The following is a 19,279-nucleotide window of genomic DNA, read 5'->3' on the forward strand; positions in this document are numbered from 1 at the left end:
GTAGGAATTTTAGGTTACAAATCAACTCAGCCTGCCAACTCTCTCCAAACTGGGATAGCTGATAATTCAAATGGTTCCAAGTTGAAGAATACCAATTGGCATTCTTCCACTCCCACTTTGAAGAAGTGAATGAAGATCCACGGCTTTAAAATTGAGCTTTCACCTGCTGATCTTTTAAACAGTGATGATCTACATACAATATATTGAAAAAGGTACACTTAAGTTACAAGAACTTGGTGACAAATCAAGCTAAAAAATCATAAATATACAAAAAATGATAAAGTGAATTTATTTTAAAGCTTATGAACCAATTCTTCTTTTGCTAACAGCTCTTAAGTGCCATGCACCATTTTCTACTTCAAAAAAATTAAATATAATAAACTTGTGGCTTTCACAAACAGCTACTTTTGGCATGGACTGTACTGCCAAATTTAAAAATGCAAGTTAAACAAACAGTAGAACTGTCACCTTTATCTGCCCTTTATATCTTTTAAAAGTTTATAAATCATCTCCATTTACAGATACAGAAGCCTGTTAAAGATAGAGGTATTTCAAATAAATAACACAGCCTATTAAATCATCAACCTGGACTCTTACGATCAAGTGGAACTAGTTTTGAAATTTAAAAAAGGAAATTTGTAAATAACAAATTATGTATAGATTTATATAGTGGCTTTCACAGCACAGTTATCTACAAAAACAAGATACCAGTTACATCTGCATTGTGTTTATCATAAAGCACAGAAATGATGCAAATAGATGAACTTTATTTTGATTTCTAGAGTAAGTTTGCATGTCCAATGCCAGCAATCAGTCAAATGGTTTCCAGCGAGAAGTACAAAACACACACCAGATGTTCAATTAACCATTCTACTACAAGCAAAGATAAACTTAACCTTTTTAGGCCATGAAGTATTTAAAAGCAAAGTTAAAACCCAACTTACAGATTATGCTGTTCCTTTAAGCCAGGAAATGACTGAGGGTTTACATGGGCAAGAGTGATGTAATCATTTCGCTCAAGGTTACCAACAAGTACACGAATTTTAGATTCAACAAGACCAACCCTAAGAAAGAAAATATTTAAGTTTAGAAGTCAACTAAAGAAAACAAATCCTTGTATAGATTAACAGGATACTTACCATTCTAAGTGATGATCTTCAGTGGATGCACTTGCTGTTAATACAATGTAGTGCCTGTAACCAAATAAAATAAGAAGTTTTAATATCCACTAGTAAACCACAATAAACTCACATTACAATAGATTTACCACAAACATTTTCTTTTAGAAATACTTAAATCAGAGAGGGGGTGGGGGGAAGGGGGAAGAGGAGGAGAGGGGAGAGGACAGCAGGGGAAGGGGGCATTGCATATGAAACCATGTATATTATCCCCCTCTTTTCTACAATGAGGGGGATAATATGTGGTTTCACATGCAATACTTCCGGTACCAAACATTCTTGTGAATTGTCAGAGGCTTTCATTAGTGGACAACTACACATACAATGGCAGCACTCTCAAGATCAGTCAACACTGATGACAAAGTCAACAACAGGATAGCAAAATACTGCTCTGCTTTTGGAAAACCAAGTATGGGAATGAGGAGGAATCAATCAGCCTAAGATCAAGCGGAAGATGCATCATGGTACTGTCATACCCAGTTTACTCTTATATTTGCGAGACATTAACAGTGTACAGGAGACATGCCAGGCAGCTTAATCACTTCCACATTATCTGTCTGCACAGAATACTTTACATCAAGTGGCAAGACAAAATTTCAGACACACAGATTCCGACCCAAACAAATCTCCCCAGCATTTACACATTGCTGAAAGAATCACAGATCAGGTGGGCAGGACACGTCAGAAAAATGTCTGATGACAGAATACAAAAGCAGCTACTTTATGGAGAATTGACTGAGAGCAAATGATTACGTGGTGAACAGAAAAGGATTCAATAGACTCTTAGAACATCCTTGAAGAGTTTCAACATTGACACATTCCATTGGGAACAAGCAGCATTGGATCACCCCGTTTGGCATACCCGCGTTAAAAAGCGGTGCTTGCTCATATGGAGAAGCTAGAAAAGGAGGAAATAAAAGAGGGAAGAGAATCTGGAAGATCAAGAACCACTGATGCTACAGCATCCCTATACCTCTGTCATCTGTGTGGAAAGAAACTTTGGAGCCCAGATTGGTCTAATCATTCATCTCTGTATATATCGCAACACCACAGGCTAGAAGTCAATCTCACTTGAGAATAAGTGACAAACAACTACCAGACTCCCCGATAACTACATCTGCGCAAAGTGCACCGAGATGCGGCTCCTCAAGGAATGGATTGAGAGTCTGGAGCTGCAGCTCGATGACCTTCGGTTAGTTAGGGAGAGCGAGCAGGAAATAGATAGGAGTTATAAAGAGTTTGTAGACAGCACCTCTGTGGCGGTCCCCCTCAAAAACCGATATCTCATTTTAGATTTGGTTGGAGAGGATTACCTGATAGAGGAAGACCTCAGCAACCAGGACCTTGGCACCGTGCCTGGTACTGTGGTCCAGCGGAGGAAGTGAAATGCAGTGGTTATTGGGGATTCTATAATAAGGGGTACGGATAGCAGATTCTGCGATAGCGACAATGAGTCTCGGATGGTGTGTTGCCTCCCTGGTGCCAGGGTATGGGATATCATGGACCGGGTCCAGAATATTCTGAGGGGAGAGGGTGAGCAGCCAGAAGTCTTGGTACATGTAGGTACCAATGACATAGGTAGAAAAAGAGAAGAGGTCCTGAAGGAGGAATACAAGGCATTGGGGAGAAGGTTGAGAAGTAGGACCTCAAGGGTAGTAATCTCAGGATTACTACCTGTGCCACGTGTCAATGATAGGAAGAATAGAAAGCTCTGGCAGATGAATGTGTGGCTGAGTGACTGGTGCAGGGGGCAGGGCTTCAGATTTTTGGATAACTGGGACCTTTTTTGGGGGAGGCATGACCTATTCACTAAGGATGGGTTGCACCTAAACTCCAGAGGTTCCAATATCTTGGCGGGAATGTTTGATTTAGTTGTAGGGGAGGGTTTAAGCTGATCTGGCAGGGGGATGGAAACCAGGATGTTAGGTTACAAGATGCTAAGGTAAAGGAGGGAGTTTATAGAAACAAGTCCAATGAGGATGGCAAGAAGGACAGGCAGGTGAGAAGTCAGGATAATTTGCTGAATAATAGAAGTACAACAAGTCAGAATGTTAGGATACAGAATGTTAGGATACAGAATGTTAGGATACAGAATGTTAGGATACAGAATGTTAGGATACAGAATGTTAGGATACAGAATGTTAGGATACAGAATGTTAGGATACAGAATGTTAGGATACAGAATGTTAGGATACAGAATGTTAGGATACAGAATGTTAGGATACAGAATGTTAGGATACAGAATGTTAGGATACAGAATGTTAGGATACAGAATGTTAGGATACAGAATGTTAGGATACAGAATGTTAGGATACAGAATGTTAGGATACAGAATGTTAGGATACAGAATGTTAGGATACAGAATGTTAGGATACAGAATGTTAGGATACAGAATGTTAGGATACAGAATGTTAGGATACAGAATGTTAGGATACAGAATGTTAGGATACAGAATGTTAGGATACAGAATGTTAGGATACAGAATGTTAGGATACAGAATGTTAGGATACAGAATGTTAGGATACAGAATGTTAGGATACAGAATGTTAGGATACAGAATGTTAGGATACAGAATGTTAGGATACAGAATGTTAGGATAGGGGATGAGGTATATAGGAACATGTCTAAGGTAGTATGTAGTGAAGATGGTAAGAAGGATAGACAGGTGGAAAGCCAGGATAATCTGCTGAACAATAGAAGTACAACAAAATTAATAGCAGATACCAGACTAAACGTACTATATTTAAATGCACGTAACATTAGGAATAAAGTAGATGACCTAGTGGCACAACTACAGGTTAATAAATACGACATTGTGGCAATCACCAAGTCATGGCTTTATGATGGATGTGATTGGGAACTGAATGTCCAGGGGTACACAGTGTATAGGAAGGATAGGCAGGTAGGCAGAGGGGGAGGTGTGGCCATGATGGTTAGTAGTGATACAAAATCAATAGAAAGGAAGGATATTGGGTCAGAGGAGGTGGAATCCTTGTGGGTGGAGCTAAGGAATAGCAAGGGTAAAAGGACAATAGTAGCAGTCATATATAGGCCCCCTAATAGCAGTCAGCAAGTGGACGATAAGTTACAGTTTGAGATAGAAAAAGCATGCCAGAGTGACAATGTGAAGATAATTATGGGGGATTTTAACATGAAGGTGGACTGGGAAATCCAGAATGGCAGTAGTACTCGGGAGAGGGAGTTTGTGGAAAGTCTAAGGGACGTTTTTCTAGAGCAACTTGTTGAAGAGCCCACCAGGGGATCAGCTGTTTTGGATTGGGTGCTGTGTAATGAACCGGAGGTGATTAGGGAACTAAAGGTAAAGTAACCATTGGGAACCAGTGATCACAATATGATTGAGTTCAGTTTCAAGTTTGAGAAGGAGAAACTGATAACTGGTGTATCGATATTTCAGTGGAACAAAGGAAATTACAATGGTATGAGAGAGGAGTTGGCCCTAATTGATTGGAAGAGTAAGCTGGCTGGAGGGACGGCAGAGGAGAAATGGAAGGAATTTCTAAAGGAAATAAGGAAATTGCAGGATAGATGTATTCCAAGAAAAAAAGGTTTTTTAATGGAAAAAAGGCACAAATGTGGATAAAGAGAGAGGTGAAGGCTAAAATAAAAGCAAAAGGGACGGCGCACAAAGCAGCAAAAATTAGTGGGAAAACAGAAGACTGGGAAGCTTTTAAAAACCTGCAGAGAGAAACTAAGAAGGTCATTAGGAAAGAAAAGATGAATTATGAAAGGAAGTTGGCGGATAACATTCGAAAGGATACTAAGAGTTTTTTTTTAAATACATAAGGTGTAAAAGAGAGACACGGGTTGATATAGGACCAATTGATAACGGTGCAGGAGCTATTATAATGGACGATAGAGAGATGGCAGAGGAATTGAATGAATATTTTGCATCGGTCTTCACCGTGGAGGACATCAGCAATGTGCTGGTTAGTCAGGAGTCTCACGAAATGGAATTGAGTTCAGTTAAGATTACTAGGGAGAAGGTGCCAGGAAAACTAAATGGACTAAAGACTGATAAGTCTCCCGGACCGGATGAGGTGCATCCCCGGGTTCTGAAGGAGGCGGCTTTAGAGATAGCGGAGGCATTGGCGATAATTTTCCAGAAATCGACAGATTCCGACGTGGTTCCGGAGGACTGGAGGGTCGCAAATGTAGTTCCGTTGTATAAGAAAGGTGGGAGGCAGCATAAAGGAAATTACAGACCTATTAGTCTGACGTCAGTGGTGGGAAAGTTATTGGAATCTATCCTCAAAGACGGGGTTACGGAATACCTAGAGGCGCAAGGCAAGATAGGTCCTAGCCAACATGGTTTTGTGAAGGGAAGATCCTGCCTGACCAACCTATTGGAGTTTTTTTGAAGAAATCACAGGTAAGGTGGATAAGGGAGAGGCGGTAGATGTTGTGTATTTAGACTTTCAAAAGGCCTTTGATAAGGTGCCTCACAAGAGACTGATTAATAAGATGAGAGGTCATGGAATTATGGGTAGGATAACAGAATGGGTGGAGCATTGGCTGGTTGACAGGAAGCAAAGAGTGGAAGTAAAAGGATCTCGTTCTGGTTGGTTACCGGTTACTAGTGGTGTGCCGCAGGGGTCGGTGTTGGGACCGCTCCTTTTTACCTTGTACATTAATGATTTGGATGATAGAATAAATGGTTTCGTGGCTAAGTTTGCGGATGACACCAGGATAGGGGGAGGAGTAGGGAGTATTGAAGAGATAGGAAGGTTGCAGAGGGACCTAGACAGTTTAGGAGAATGGGCAAGGAAATGGCAGATGAGATTCAATGTAGGGAAATGTGCAGTTGTACACTTTGGAAGCAGAAATAAGCGGGCAGATTATTATCTAGGAGGACAGAAAATCCAAAGCACGGAAGTACAAAGGGACTTGGGGGTACTCGTGCAGGATGCCTTAAAGGTTAACCACCAGGTCGGATCGGTGGTAAAGAAAGTGAATGCTATGTTGGCATTCATTTCGAGAGGTATAGTGTATAAAAGTAAGGAAGTGTTGATGAGGCTCTACGGGGCACTAGTGAGGCCTCATTTGGAATATTGTGCGCAGTTTTGGGCCCCACATCTTAGGAAGGATGTGTTGACGTTGGAGAGGGTTCAGAGGAGATTTACGAGGATGATTCCAGGAATGAAAGGGCTTACGTATGAGGACCGTTTGTCGGCTCTTGGACTGTACTCACTGGAGTACAGAAGAATGAGAGGGGACCTCATAGCGACATTTAAAATATTGATAGGAAAGGACAGAGTAAATGTGGCTAGGCTGTTTCCCTTGGTGGGTGAGTCCAGGACCAGAGGGCACAATCTTAGAATTAGAGGGTACAGTTTCAAAACAGAGATGAGGAAAAATTTCTTTAGCCAGAGGGTGGTGAATTTGTGGAACTCCTTGCCACGTACAGCAGTGGAGGCCAGATCAGTGGGGGCGTTCAAGGAGGAGATAGATAGATATCTAAATAGTCAGGATATCAAGGGATATGGTGATAAGGCCGGAAATTGGGATTAGAATAGTTTTTTTTCTTCTTCTTCCCCCATTTCTATTTTCCTTTCCTTGGAGCAGACTCGATAGGCCGAATGGCCTGCTTCTGCTCCCTTGTCTTGTGATCTTGTGAACATAGTAAGAGCGCTGCGTTCGCCACATCATTTAACTACACATTGGACAGGAAAGTGCACAGCCATTAGTGTACGTACAAAATGGAATTAAAAATAACAATCCTTAGGAAACTATTTAACAGAACCAAGGGCCACATCTTGCCATTGTTAATTATGCCAACAGTGATTGTCATTTCAACATGAAACAGTAATTTCTGGATTATGCTTATGCAATTCAAATACAAAACCCAGCCAAATGCGGGAATGAAACCCTGGTATTCCACAAGGTGCACTACTTTGCAAATTTGAGAAGTGTCCCATCTCACAAAAGCAAGGTGGTGTTTAGGCAATCATTCTCAATGTAAAAAGTAACCCTGCAAATGTTATGTTTTGTTGCAAAAAGAAAATCATGCAAAATATCATATTACTGCTCAAGGAACTTTAAAGCTTAAAATGTGTATGAATTTCAAATCATAATTAAAAAAAATTATGAACAGCTTTGAGCTGCGAGAAATTAGCCTAAAATAAAAATTCATCAATTAAACATGGAAGGAATTTAGAATCAAGAAATTAGTATATATGGAGACAGAGTCTACTAAATTCAGATCAGGAGATCTTTAATTTTATAAGAATCTGAACTATCGGCCCGTACGGGCCGGTTACCGTGCTGTATAAATAAAGTTTAAATAGCATGTTGCTGTTTTACATGGGGGAGGTACCTTGTAGAATTAAGAGATCATTCAATACTCTTATCAGGAACCAAAAATGAAACACTCAGGTGAATAGCCATACCAGTAATGAATTAATTCACAAAATATATTCAAATGCAGAGAGATACTCAGTTTCAAAAGCAAGAAGAAACTAGATTCCAACAATGTACTAGAACACCAGAGATTGCTAAATAACTAAATTTAACGAATCTGTAGTTAGCTTCCAACTGATACAAATCACTATGGATGACATTTCTTCTAATATTGTCCTCCTATATTTCTATCTACAACACTTGGAGTTGCAGGACAATTGTCCTGCAACTCCAAGTGTTTAAATAATACAAAAGGAGAATTAAAATACTATTAGTATTTTGACATTTTTCCACCAAACTGGAACAGGTCTCTCCAAAACAGACAGTAAACACTCAAAAGTTTGTAACAAGATTACAATTCTACAACTTATATAGCCATTGAAACAAGTATACTCACTTGTATTTTTGGAAGAAGTTTGGTGGTTCAAAAAGTTTAGACCAGTCTGTCTTGCCTTGCAGAATTTCATCAGTAATGGCCAGACCTATCAATAACAATACAAAACCTGAATAAATTTTAACTCTCAGTGCAAATACAACAAAGAACATTTAATAAAACTTTAGGTTCTGCAAAATTTTAAATAATCAAAATTATCCAGTATTATTGGCTTTGGCATAATCAGAACTTGATAAAAGATATCAATTAAAACTAATTCCAAAAGACCGATGGCACGGAACCAAAATGTACATTGAAAAATGCAAATGATGTGGCAATTAATAAATTAACTAGTTTCACTGTCATGAAATTGAAAAATACTAATTCAGAAATATTTTTTTAAGACATTTATTAAGTGAACTGGTATCATTCTTTACCTCTGATGAATGAACTGAAAGGGAACAGAGGGTAACTGCAGATTTTCCTCTCATGTAATAGTTATTTAAAAATAACAGCTGTTAGAAAGCAAGTTAATTAAATGCACTGCTTTGGAGAAGGAATTGCGCGTGGACAGACTGGTTGGATGGTGCTTTTTATTTTTAAAATATATGTTGCATTTCAATGTTATTACATTTCAAAAGCCATGTTTTGAGATTTACAACGTCAAATGGATTGAGTTCCATACAAAGAATAAATTTCAAAAGTTTCTGACTACTGAACTTTTTTTTAAAAAACCCAAAGTTTTTTGGAACATTTATTGAATCTAAACAGGATTAACATGAAATAGATATCTGTGATTGAAATATAATCCAAATTAGTAGTCATGCCAACTACTTCAAGTCATAACTTAGACTATAATTCATAGCATAAAGTGATAAACAGCTAAACAAAAAGTACACAGCCAAGCACCAGATTGCTAGGTATTTATCAATGTTTATCTTTTAATGTATCAATCTACCGACAGCTTCAAAAGGATCAAAAAATACTGACATTTAAAAATATAGTGGCACCAATAAATCAAGAAACTTCAGGTCTCCTCACCACAGGACCAGCTATTTATGACTCCTCCACATAACAATTTTTGAAAATGTTTATACAAAAATGCAAGCCAGGAAGTTCTGAACAGAGGACTATGTGCTATGAACTCTCCTTCACAATTGAAAAGTTTTGTTTTTGATGGTTAGCACTGGTGGCCCTTCATTCAAACCATATAGTTTTTAAATTTTCCTTATTTCACCTTCATTAATAATCTCAGCATTTACCTTTAATTAACAATAAATATGGCTAAAATATTATCTCTTTTCTTGAACAAATGTTACACTTGCTGCCTTTCAGTGCTTGGCACAACTTAAAAGGACTAAAAGTTTAAGGTCTGTTACGGACTAGGTGAATGTCTCTTTAAGATAGACCATAGTTGTGTGTGTGGTGCTTACATCAACAGAAGATAAAGGACGTAATGACACAGAGACACAGAGACACATGGAAATTGGGAGTAATCCAGTGGAGTTCACTTTGTTGCTGACCTGTGGAGGGAAACAAGTACTTGTGTGGACTGCCACAATATGGATGCTTTTTGGGGTGAGGATGTCACTACCGAGAAAACACGGAGGTGTCGTTTGGGTTCTATCGTGGAACATTTGGATTTCTTAATTACTCTATATGTTCTCTCTACATCTACGTTTTATCTTCAGACAACGGTGGTTGTTGAAGAAGCCTTTGCTCATGTTTCACCTTCTGGCTTGCAGAACTGAACTTTAATAACCATTCCTGGACTTGGAGTTTGGGACTTTGCCACACACACGACAAATTTAGTTTTGGGGTTAATGTTCAAGGTTTAACATTTTTACTTCTAACATTTTTACTTTTATTTTTCTTATTATCATAAGTAGTTATTAATAAAGTAGTTTTTAAAACACTGAATCATGACAGTGTGTATTCTTTTGTTGCTGGTTCGTAACAGGTCAATGCTCCTACCATCCTCATTTTCCCTTTACAGCTGAGAATACATCAAATGGAGACTCTGTAATTTTTCAGAATAAGTTTCCCTTCAATAACATCAACCTCTCCAAACCATATCTACAGATGTTTCAGGCTTTACATATTGACATGTTACATACAACACCAGTTGTACTTCAAAATATTACTGAGAAAGAGCAATGATAAATTAAATTGCATGAAGTTACTTCGGAGATATTCAATTTTTGTTCAGATATTCTTGTGCCTCGAGATATTTTTGTACCCCAAATCAAAATATTTTACCTAAAAACATTTCTAATTTAGACTCAAATCTTTAAATTTCAGTAAAAAGCTCACAAAGAATTCAAAAGGTTTTTTGCCTCAAATGTCAAACACCAGAAATGGTTTTTTGCATTCAGATACTTTGTCCCCAATAAATTAAAAAGGGGAATAAAGTCTGTTGATAATTCAAAAGGCATACTATACTCATGTCACACATCAAGAATCTCATCCCTAACCTTACTTGAAAAATATTCTAAATCACAAGCCACAATGCCCTAGCACCAAAAGTTGGCATTCAATCCCAGAAGTTCTTTCTGACATTCAAGTAGATGATAATAGATCCGTACCTCAACTGTAATTGCAAATGACTCAGTGTAAAGCTATTGTTCAAATTAATTTGCAGACCTTGCTACTTGTATCAGTAACCTAGAGGAAACTAGTAATGAAAATTATACTATGAAAAGCTGCAAAGTATATTAAGAATGGAAAAAAAAAACTAAACCTTGCTTGAATTCTTCTACCATTATTGTTCGAGTTGATGAGGATACGTTAAATGTGGAATTCTGCTGTGGGTAGGCAGGAGTTATTATTGGCATCAAATGGTATCTGTCAGATGGGTTTACCTGTAAAACAAATATTTCATACTTAATAGTATACAACAAACATTAAATTAAATTAACTCTCTGTACCATGCCAAGTCATACCCGTGGATCCCAAACAGGCAGATTCAAGTTGCTATCTTCTGGTTGTTTAAGCAACACTGGATTTGGCCACTCCCTGAAAAAAAGCAACATTTTAAAAACAACTGGATGATTAATAGGCAAAAACAAAAAAAAACTATCAGTTTCAATAGTAACCTTGCTCTTTGGTTTCTAAGAATTCATATACACTAGCAAATGCTGCCAGGCTGTATCTCAACCTGGGAAAGTTGCTGTATGCTACCTGCCTCTATCCAAAATAAACATGCAGATCATCATCCACATGAAATGAAGATTAGGTAGGTGGCATTACTAAAGTGTGGATGACATTATTAATGGTGTAGAAATATTTATATTTGTTTGTAATTAAATTTAGGAGATTCAAAGGATTCACAAAATACTTGGTACAAAGCACTTGACATTCTTCTGGACCTGTACTTAATGCAATACCAAATCCAAGTGATCCAAGATTACCTCCTCCCACTCAGGTCAAAATCCACTTTGCAGTATAATCTCCTGATGATTTGCAACTCAAAACTGCTAGATTACTTGTTTGGTTCAAACTCTGGGTTCTTAGTCAATCATAATGTAAAACAGATGTTTTTTTTCAGACGTTGTGAATAGCAGCTTATTATGAAGTATTAAGAATACTACAATTGTACCACAATAGCATTCTGCACAGAAAAACAAAAATTTGAATCTTTGCCTAGTTTTAGCATTCCATAGGGTAAATGAGCATCTTAACCATTACCATTCATTGCAACAAAAGAAAATAAAATGACTTTTGTGTAAGCTTTCTGCACTAGATGGTCATTTCCCAAATTCTACAGTCAAATGCAAACATAACTTGAGCATAAGCAACACAGGTAGAACAAGAGAATGAGGTCCTGCAGAACGAGTATAAGGAGTTAGGTAAGAAATTAAGAAGCAGGACCTCAAGGGTTGTGACCTCCGGATTACTCCCAGTGCAATGTGCGAGGTCAGAAATAAAAAGATAGGACAGATGAATACATGGCTGAGGAGCTGATGCAGAGGGCAGGGATTCAGGTTCTTGGATCAATGGGATCTCTTTTGGGGTAGATGCAAGAGGGAAGGGTTGCACTTGAACTGGAGAAGGACCAATATCCTAGCAGGAAAATGTGCTAGTGCTACATAGGAGGGTGGGACTTTGAGCAGGAGCAAGTCATGGGATGAAGCAGTAGCCAGCGAGAACAAATTTTGTAATCAGGATAGCCAGGGACACAATAAAGGGAGGGAAAAGAATACTCAGATAAACTGCATTTATTTCAGTGCTTGAGGCTTAACAAGTAAGGCAGATAAACTCATTGTGGATTGGCTCTGGGGACTGGGATGTCATAGCCAGAACAGAGACATGGCTGAGAGAAGGGCAGAACTGGCAGCTCAATGTTCCAGGATACAGATGCTACAGACGTGACAGAAGTACAGGTAAGCAAGGAGGGGATGTTGCCTTTTTGATAAGGGAGGACGTAACAGCAGTGCTTAGAGATGACATTTTTGGGGGATCATCCAGTGAGGTCATATGGGTAGAACTTAAATAAAAAAAACAGGTAGGTCGCTCTAGTGGGGCTGTATTATAGACCTCTCAATAGTCAGCGGGCACTGGAGGAGCAAGTGTGTAGAGAAATCGCTGACAGTTGTAAGAATAATAGGGTTATATTAGTGGGAGATTTTAATTTCCCCAGAACTGACTGTGCCACCCAGTATTAAGGGTCCGGATGGGGTGGAATTTGTGAAACGTCTCCAGGAAAGTTCCCCAAGTCAATATAAAGTGGGCCCTACTCAGGAGGGTGCAATACTGGACCTTCTCCTAGGGAACAAGGTAGGGCAGGTAACTGAAGTGGCAGTCAGGGAGCACTTTGGCTCTAGTGACCATAATTCTATTAGTTTTAAGTTAGTGATGGAAAAGGATAGGACAGGTCCACAGGTTAGGGTCCTAAACTAGAGCAGGGCTAATTCTGGGGGAATTAGGCAAAATCTAGTAGAGGGTGATTAGGTGAGCCTGTCTGAAGGGAAAGCAAACGACAAGTGGGAGGTTTTTCAGGCTATGATATCAAGAGTCCAGAGGCAGCATATTCCCAAGAAGGCAAAGGGTAAATCTCAAGTTCAGGGAACCCTGGCTGACAGGAGATAGAGACTCTGGTCAAGAAAAAGGAAGCACACGCTGTGTTTACTGAGGAGAAAATCATGTTTCCCTTACCTCTTAAGCAACCAAATAGGAGATATTTTGGAGAACATTCATATTGTCAGGGAGGCATTTGCAGCCTTATAGCACATTAAGATGGATAAATCCCCAGGGCCTGACCAGGTGCATCCTCAGACTTTGAGTGAGGCTAGAGAAGAAATTGTGGAGGCTCTTGCAGAGGTACTTGCTTCATTGTTAGCCACTGGTGAAGTTCCCAAAAACTGGAAGGTGGCTAATGTTGTTCCATTGTTTAAGGAGGATAGCAAGGACAAGCCATGAACTACAGGCTAGTCAGCCTGACGTCAGTGGAGGGGAAGTTACTGGACGGAATTCTGAGGGACAGGATTGGACCAACATTTGGATAGACAAAGTCTGATTAGGACGAGTCAGCGTGGCTTTGTGCGTAGGAAGTCATGTTTGATGAAGCTTTTAGTTTTTTTTTGAAGAGGTAACCAAAAGCATAGATGAGGGTAGGGCGGGGGATGTTGTCTATTTGGACTTTAGCAAGGTCTTCGACAAAGTCCCACATGGCAGGCTGGTCTGGAAGGTTAGATCCCATGGAATCCAGGTAGTGCTAGTTAGGTAGATTCAAAACTAGCTCTGAGGTAGGAAGCAGAGGGTGGTGGTTGAAGGTTATTTCTCAGAATGGAGGCCGGTGACTAGTGGTGTGCTGCAGGGGTCAGTATTGGGACCCTGTTACTCATTATTTATACAACTAATTTGGAAGCAAATGCACAAGGCTGGATCAGCAAGTTTGCAGATGACATGAAATGAGGAGATGTTGATGGTGAAGAAGTTTATCGTAGATTACAGGGGGATTTGATCAGTTAGGGAGTGGGCCAAGTGGCGGCAAATGGATTTCAATACAGATAAGTGTGAGGTGATGCATTTTGGAAAGTCAAACCAGTGTAGGGCTTGTACTCTGAATGGTAGGGCACTAGGGAGTGAAACAGAACCTAGGAGTACAAGTGCACAGTTCATTGAAAGCAGCATCACAGGTAGACAGGGTGGTGAAAAAGGCATTTAGCACACTAGCATTCATCAGTTAGGGCACCGAGTATAGGAGTTGGGACATGTTGCAGTTGTACATGTCATTGGTGAGGCCACACTTGGGAGTACTGTGTACAGTTTTGGTCACTCTGTTACTAGAAAGATATGGTTAAACTAGAAAGAGTGCAAAGAAGATTTACGAGGATGTTGCTAGGATGAGAGGGCATGAGTTATAGGAAGAGGTTGGCCAGGCTAAGTCTTTATTCCTTGGGCAGTAGGAGAATGAAGGGTGATCTTATAGAAGTGTTTAAAATTATGAGAGGTATAGATAATAAGGTAGATGGTAACAGTCTTTTCCCCAGGGTAGGAGAGTCCAAAACTAGGGGGCATAGATTTAGGGTGAGGAGGGGAAAGACTTAAACAGGGACCTGAGGGACAACTTTTTCATGAAGAGAGTGGTGAGTATAAGGAATGAGCTGCCAGAAGTGGTTGAGGCAGGTACAATAGTATTGTTTAAGCAGCACACGGACTGGTACACGGAGGAGCAGGCTTAGAGGCATATGGGCTGAATGAAGGAAAATGGGGACTAGATGGGTGGGCAGTGGTCAGCATGGACTGGTCAGGCCAAAGGGCCTGTATTTGTGTTGTATTGCTATATAACTATATAATGTCAAATTTACTCTTAACAAGTATTTTGGGGCTCCTTTGGCCCTCCTAACTTACTTGTTGTTTGGCCAAGAATTACCCTCCTAGCTTTAATCTATAATTGGTATTGGTTTTCATTAGCCTCAAATTTCAAACAGTTCTGGAATAAGAAATTGGAGTGGGAATTGTCATTCAGCCTCAAGGCTTGATCTGCCATTCCATAAGATCATGTCTGATTTGCTACAGCCACTGCTCTCTCCCACACTTGTCTCATACCAACAGTTCTATTAGTACAAAATAAAAGCAACCTTAACCTTTGATACAGCCAGCAATGGAATCCCTCAGCCCCTGAAGAATTTCCAAAGATTCAAAAAAAACTGAGGTGAACAGATTTGTCATCTCAATCCAAAATGGCTTACCTATTATACCAAAACTATTTCCTCTAATTCCAATTCTAGTCAGGAAAATACAACTCCCCAGCATCAACACTACCAAGTTTTCAACTCTTCAGGATACACATTAAAAGTTAAATTTCAAAGTTTGTATTTTGCTCACGCTGTTTCAGGTTATCCTGATGCAAACTTTCATTTGAGCATTCACTATATTTAATAACTATTACAGTAAAACTCCATCAATCTGCTATCTGACTACTTGGAATTCCCAATGGTTCAACATCTGGCTCAGCAGGTGATGCTTCCCATGCTCCCTCAAACTGACTGGAACACTGGCTTCCTTTGAACTCTCAAGCTTCGCTAGAAATATTATAATTATGTAATAGCTGGAAAAAAAGTTAATTAAAATTAGGTTGGGGTTCAATCGATAGTCCAGAAAATCTGCCAGTCTGGTACCCCCAAAGTCTCGAGCATGCCATCAGATTTTTACTGTGAAAGCTTTATCTGAGAAAGTTTTGCAATTCATTTTCTTCAGAATCAACAAAACAAAAGGAAATTATATGAATATAACTATACATTGTAAGATTTAACTCACCATTTTGAAAAGACTAGAAAAAACTTGTGGACTAAAGTGGAGGCAACTGCATTAGGGTACAACTGACAGGTTCTCGCTACAAGCATAGCCCATGATACACCACCAAGGAATCCAAGCATATTAGAGTATATTCCACGCCCTAGGATAGATTATTACAATATAATTAGCATATTTTCCTTTCACAAATATTTTAAAAATGTGAACTTCAACATCTTATGCTACTTACTTTTTGCCCACAGTTTAATGGCTCTAAGAGTCAGTCTGAAATTCTCTTTATTTGGTACTAAGTGGAGAATTTCATCTGTAACTCTGCAACCTATCAGAAATGAAATTTGTATTTAGTGGCATTAGATGCAACTTGTTCAAAGTTTGTCAATACAGTAAAGCAATAAATACTGGTCAAAATTAAAAAAAAATTCATTTAGAGTTCTGCAAAACACTTTCATGCTGAACATTTTGCCCCTTATATGTTAAGGTACTCTCCTCAAGCCTTCCTTAATGCTTAATTTATGCATAATTTTGACACTACATTGGTACAATTAACAAATATCACAATATTCAATGCACAGCCGATAACCTGACAACTTTTGATCAACAGAAACTGCAATGCATCTAGAGTGCCCTGAAGCAAACCTGAGAGAGACTGCAAAAAAAACACTAAGACTCGTTTGAGGGGAATCATCAGGAGAGCCAGGAGCAAATGAATTGCAAGCACATGGCATTCTTGGATTGGAAACTCTGCTTCCCAAGTGAGAGTAAGTAAAGATCCACAAGCACCTGAAGGCCAAGGTTAAACACAAAACCCATGATCTAAAGAACAGATGGTGGGTGGAATGATCACAGAAAATAAAGCAATCGCTAATAATCATGACAAGTATTTCTTCACAACAAACACCTCAAGGACCACCAGGCCAAGAACCAGGAAGACAAGAGCACTTAAGAATCAGGGGGGGAAAAAAAAATCAATACTCATTGAAAGGAGAGTGTCGAGGAAAGCCCAACTGATACTCTGCCCTTGACTCCATCTCACAGAACACCTGCTGGCCCACCCCAGATCATAACGTAGCTATAAGCTTTTTTTAAGTTTCCTTGTGGCGTGAGAGCTTCCAATCCAAGAGTGCATAGAACACCTTGTGATACAATTAGCTCCCAGATCTCCTGATCATTTTCTTATTCATCAAGTAACTGAAAATGTCTTATTTCAACTGACGAACAATAAAACCAAGGGAGCACATGGTATCCCTGCTGAAGTTCTAAAGCTTAATAGAGAGGAACTTCAGACACAAGTTTACAGCCGAATCTCCCACATCAAGGATGAGGACATCCAGAGATCTTCAAGCAAGGAGACAAATCTGAGGGGTCTTTTCTGTTGGCCACTGGGAAATTTATTGTACACATCTGCCTCAACCATCTCCTCCCACTCCCTGAATCATGGTGTTTATTCCATTCATGTAGAGCCACAAAGAATATGATCTTCACCATGTCACAACTGCAAGAAAAAAAAATGGAGTGAACTGCACCAACCATTAAACAGGGTCTTTTTAAAATCACACAAAATCCTTTGACTCATGAGGAGCTGTGGAGAATTCATCATAAGTTTGACTGCCCTCAGAAGTTTCTACTACAAGATGCCATGCTGGCCATTACTCAGAGACAACGGGCCTACCAATTGTACTGCAAACTGGAATGCAAAGTTGAAGCATCTTTACAATACATTTCTCAATCTCTTTAAGCTAGATAAAACAAAAGGAGATTGATGAATTTAACAGTCAAGATCAAGTCAGTGGTTTGCATACCATTCAAACTTCGTATACATCGAATATCAAGGTTCTTCAATCGAGAATCATCTCTGAGGTCCAAGTTGTCTGGAATGGTTTGTAAAGCCAGCCTAGCAAAAACGAGATCAATCTGAGAAAAAGTTAAAGAGATATACATCACTATGATATTGTAACTTACTATATTCTGCAGTTATTTCTAGAAACAGAAATTACCAAAATTTGGACATTAGGTTAAATTTTCTCTATACTGCCTGAGCACACAACTTGATTACAATTGTACATACAGCTTGAAATGTAATTTCTACACAAGCTCACACGTCTATTGTCCTTTTCTTTCCAAAAGAAAAGAAAATTTTGAAGTATAGCTTGCTGCTGAACTGACCATGGATCTGCCCTTCACTGGAGGTTTCCAGTCATTGATGTTCAGTTGGAGAATTGACTAGACCAAAGGTGTTTCCCATTAGGATGAAAGGGGATACACATCATATAAACTCGTGTATGAATTCTAAACATCCCAATTTGAGGCTCAGGCTTAAAAGTCTTCCTAAACCTGTACAATAGAAGCTATCATTCTGGTAAAAGTTAGAAATAAAAACAAATGGCATTCTCTTATAAATAAGCACATTTGGACTGTTGAAAACAGATTTACCTCAATGTTATCGAGTTCAAATTTGATAACTGGAACATATGCATCCTCCACTGCCTGCAAATTTTAAAAGGATGAAAATCATACAGATGTAGACCATTAATAATGGATGTTTTTTTTTTGAAAGAAAGATCAAAAGTACTAATCTAGGACAACTTCAAAACAACTGCAGATTCTTCATATTTCCCAATTATATTTGGAAATCAGTCATGTTGATGCATTTAAGAAAATATGAGAGGTGCCAACCAATTTCAATGCAGCAGCCGAATTATTGAATCAAATCTCATTACCCAACATGTAAAATAACTTTTTGTTTCAACTTTAGAACAGCTAACATTTTTTCATGGTTAACACATTCAAAATAGCTGGCAGAACTCTTATTTTTTTTAAAAATACAAACAAACACTTGGCACCTAAAGAAATCCTTTACTAATTTGCCAAAATATTGAAGTAAATGAAACCAAAAACACATGGAGTACCTTTAAACACAAACGTTCAATTAACAAACATTAATGTTTCTCCCATTGACTTAATGGAAGAGTGTGGCACCCTCTGCAGGGGACCAAGATTTGTGTAAATGGGGCTCAAGCCCAAGAAGAATTTAGATTTTCTACCACTGGATCCAGTAAAGGCAGCAGAAATAAAATTTAGGATGTTAGCATCAGTGATTAGGGAAATAACTGTGGTGAAAAGACCTAGACCCGAAGTATTCCTGTAGATAGCCATACATATTGCACTAATATGTATGGCTATCTACAGGAAAGAGGCTCCATTTGGAGACAGAAAGAGGCTCCAACAGAAGTATATATCATAAGCAACTAGTGTACAATTTTCCTGTAGCAGAAGGTGACTGCATCAAATAATCACGACAGAAAAGTCACCAAGTGTTTGTACCAAGGGTCTGATCGTGTACAGCAGCCAGTGAATGGTAGGGAGCAGAATCAAGTCCCCCACTTAAAACAATGATAAGTAAATTCTCTTTTAAGTGGGGGTGTAGACTATATTAAAGTATAGATGTGGATTGTATAGGCAGTAGTGGAAAAATTGTACTTGTTCTTCAATAATTCTTCCATTGCCTAAAGACACTTTGGGCTTTTCATTGTGACGTGATAATTAGAGATTTAGA

The 19,279-nt window shown here is 38.9% G+C and overlaps 1 protein-coding gene across 7 annotated transcripts in view; it reads right to left on the minus strand.

Annotated features, from left to right (window-relative positions):
• papolg (poly(A) polymerase gamma) overlaps positions 1 to 19,279 on the minus strand; it is a 43,362-nt gene that overhangs the window by 14,288 nt on the left and 9,795 nt on the right. For 6 of the 7 annotated variants that reach the window (XM_052011914.1, XM_052011913.1, XM_052011918.1 and 3 more), the window contains 9 exons: positions 18,157 to 18,210; positions 17,526 to 17,637; positions 15,956 to 16,045; positions 15,730 to 15,868; positions 10,911 to 10,983; positions 10,709 to 10,829; positions 7,993 to 8,077; positions 1,140 to 1,193; positions 945 to 1,064 (listed from right to left, as the gene is read on the minus strand). In XM_052011914.1, the coding sequence (XP_051867874.1) occupies positions 945 to 1,064; positions 1,140 to 1,193; positions 7,993 to 8,077; positions 10,709 to 10,829; positions 10,911 to 10,983; positions 15,730 to 15,868; positions 15,956 to 16,045; positions 17,526 to 17,637; positions 18,157 to 18,210 (848 nt within the window). Of the gene's footprint in view, positions 1 to 944; positions 1,065 to 1,139; positions 1,194 to 7,992; positions 8,078 to 10,708; positions 10,830 to 10,910; positions 10,984 to 15,725; positions 15,869 to 15,955; positions 16,046 to 17,525; positions 17,638 to 18,156; positions 18,211 to 19,279 lie in introns of those variants that run through there. The other variant, XM_052011919.1, reaches the window with a different exon arrangement.

Source organism: Pristis pectinata, chromosome 3, assembly GCF_009764475.1.
Source record: "Pristis pectinata isolate sPriPec2 chromosome 3, sPriPec2.1.pri, whole genome shotgun sequence".
NCBI lineage: Eukaryota > Metazoa > Chordata > Chondrichthyes > Rhinopristiformes > Pristidae > Pristis > Pristis pectinata.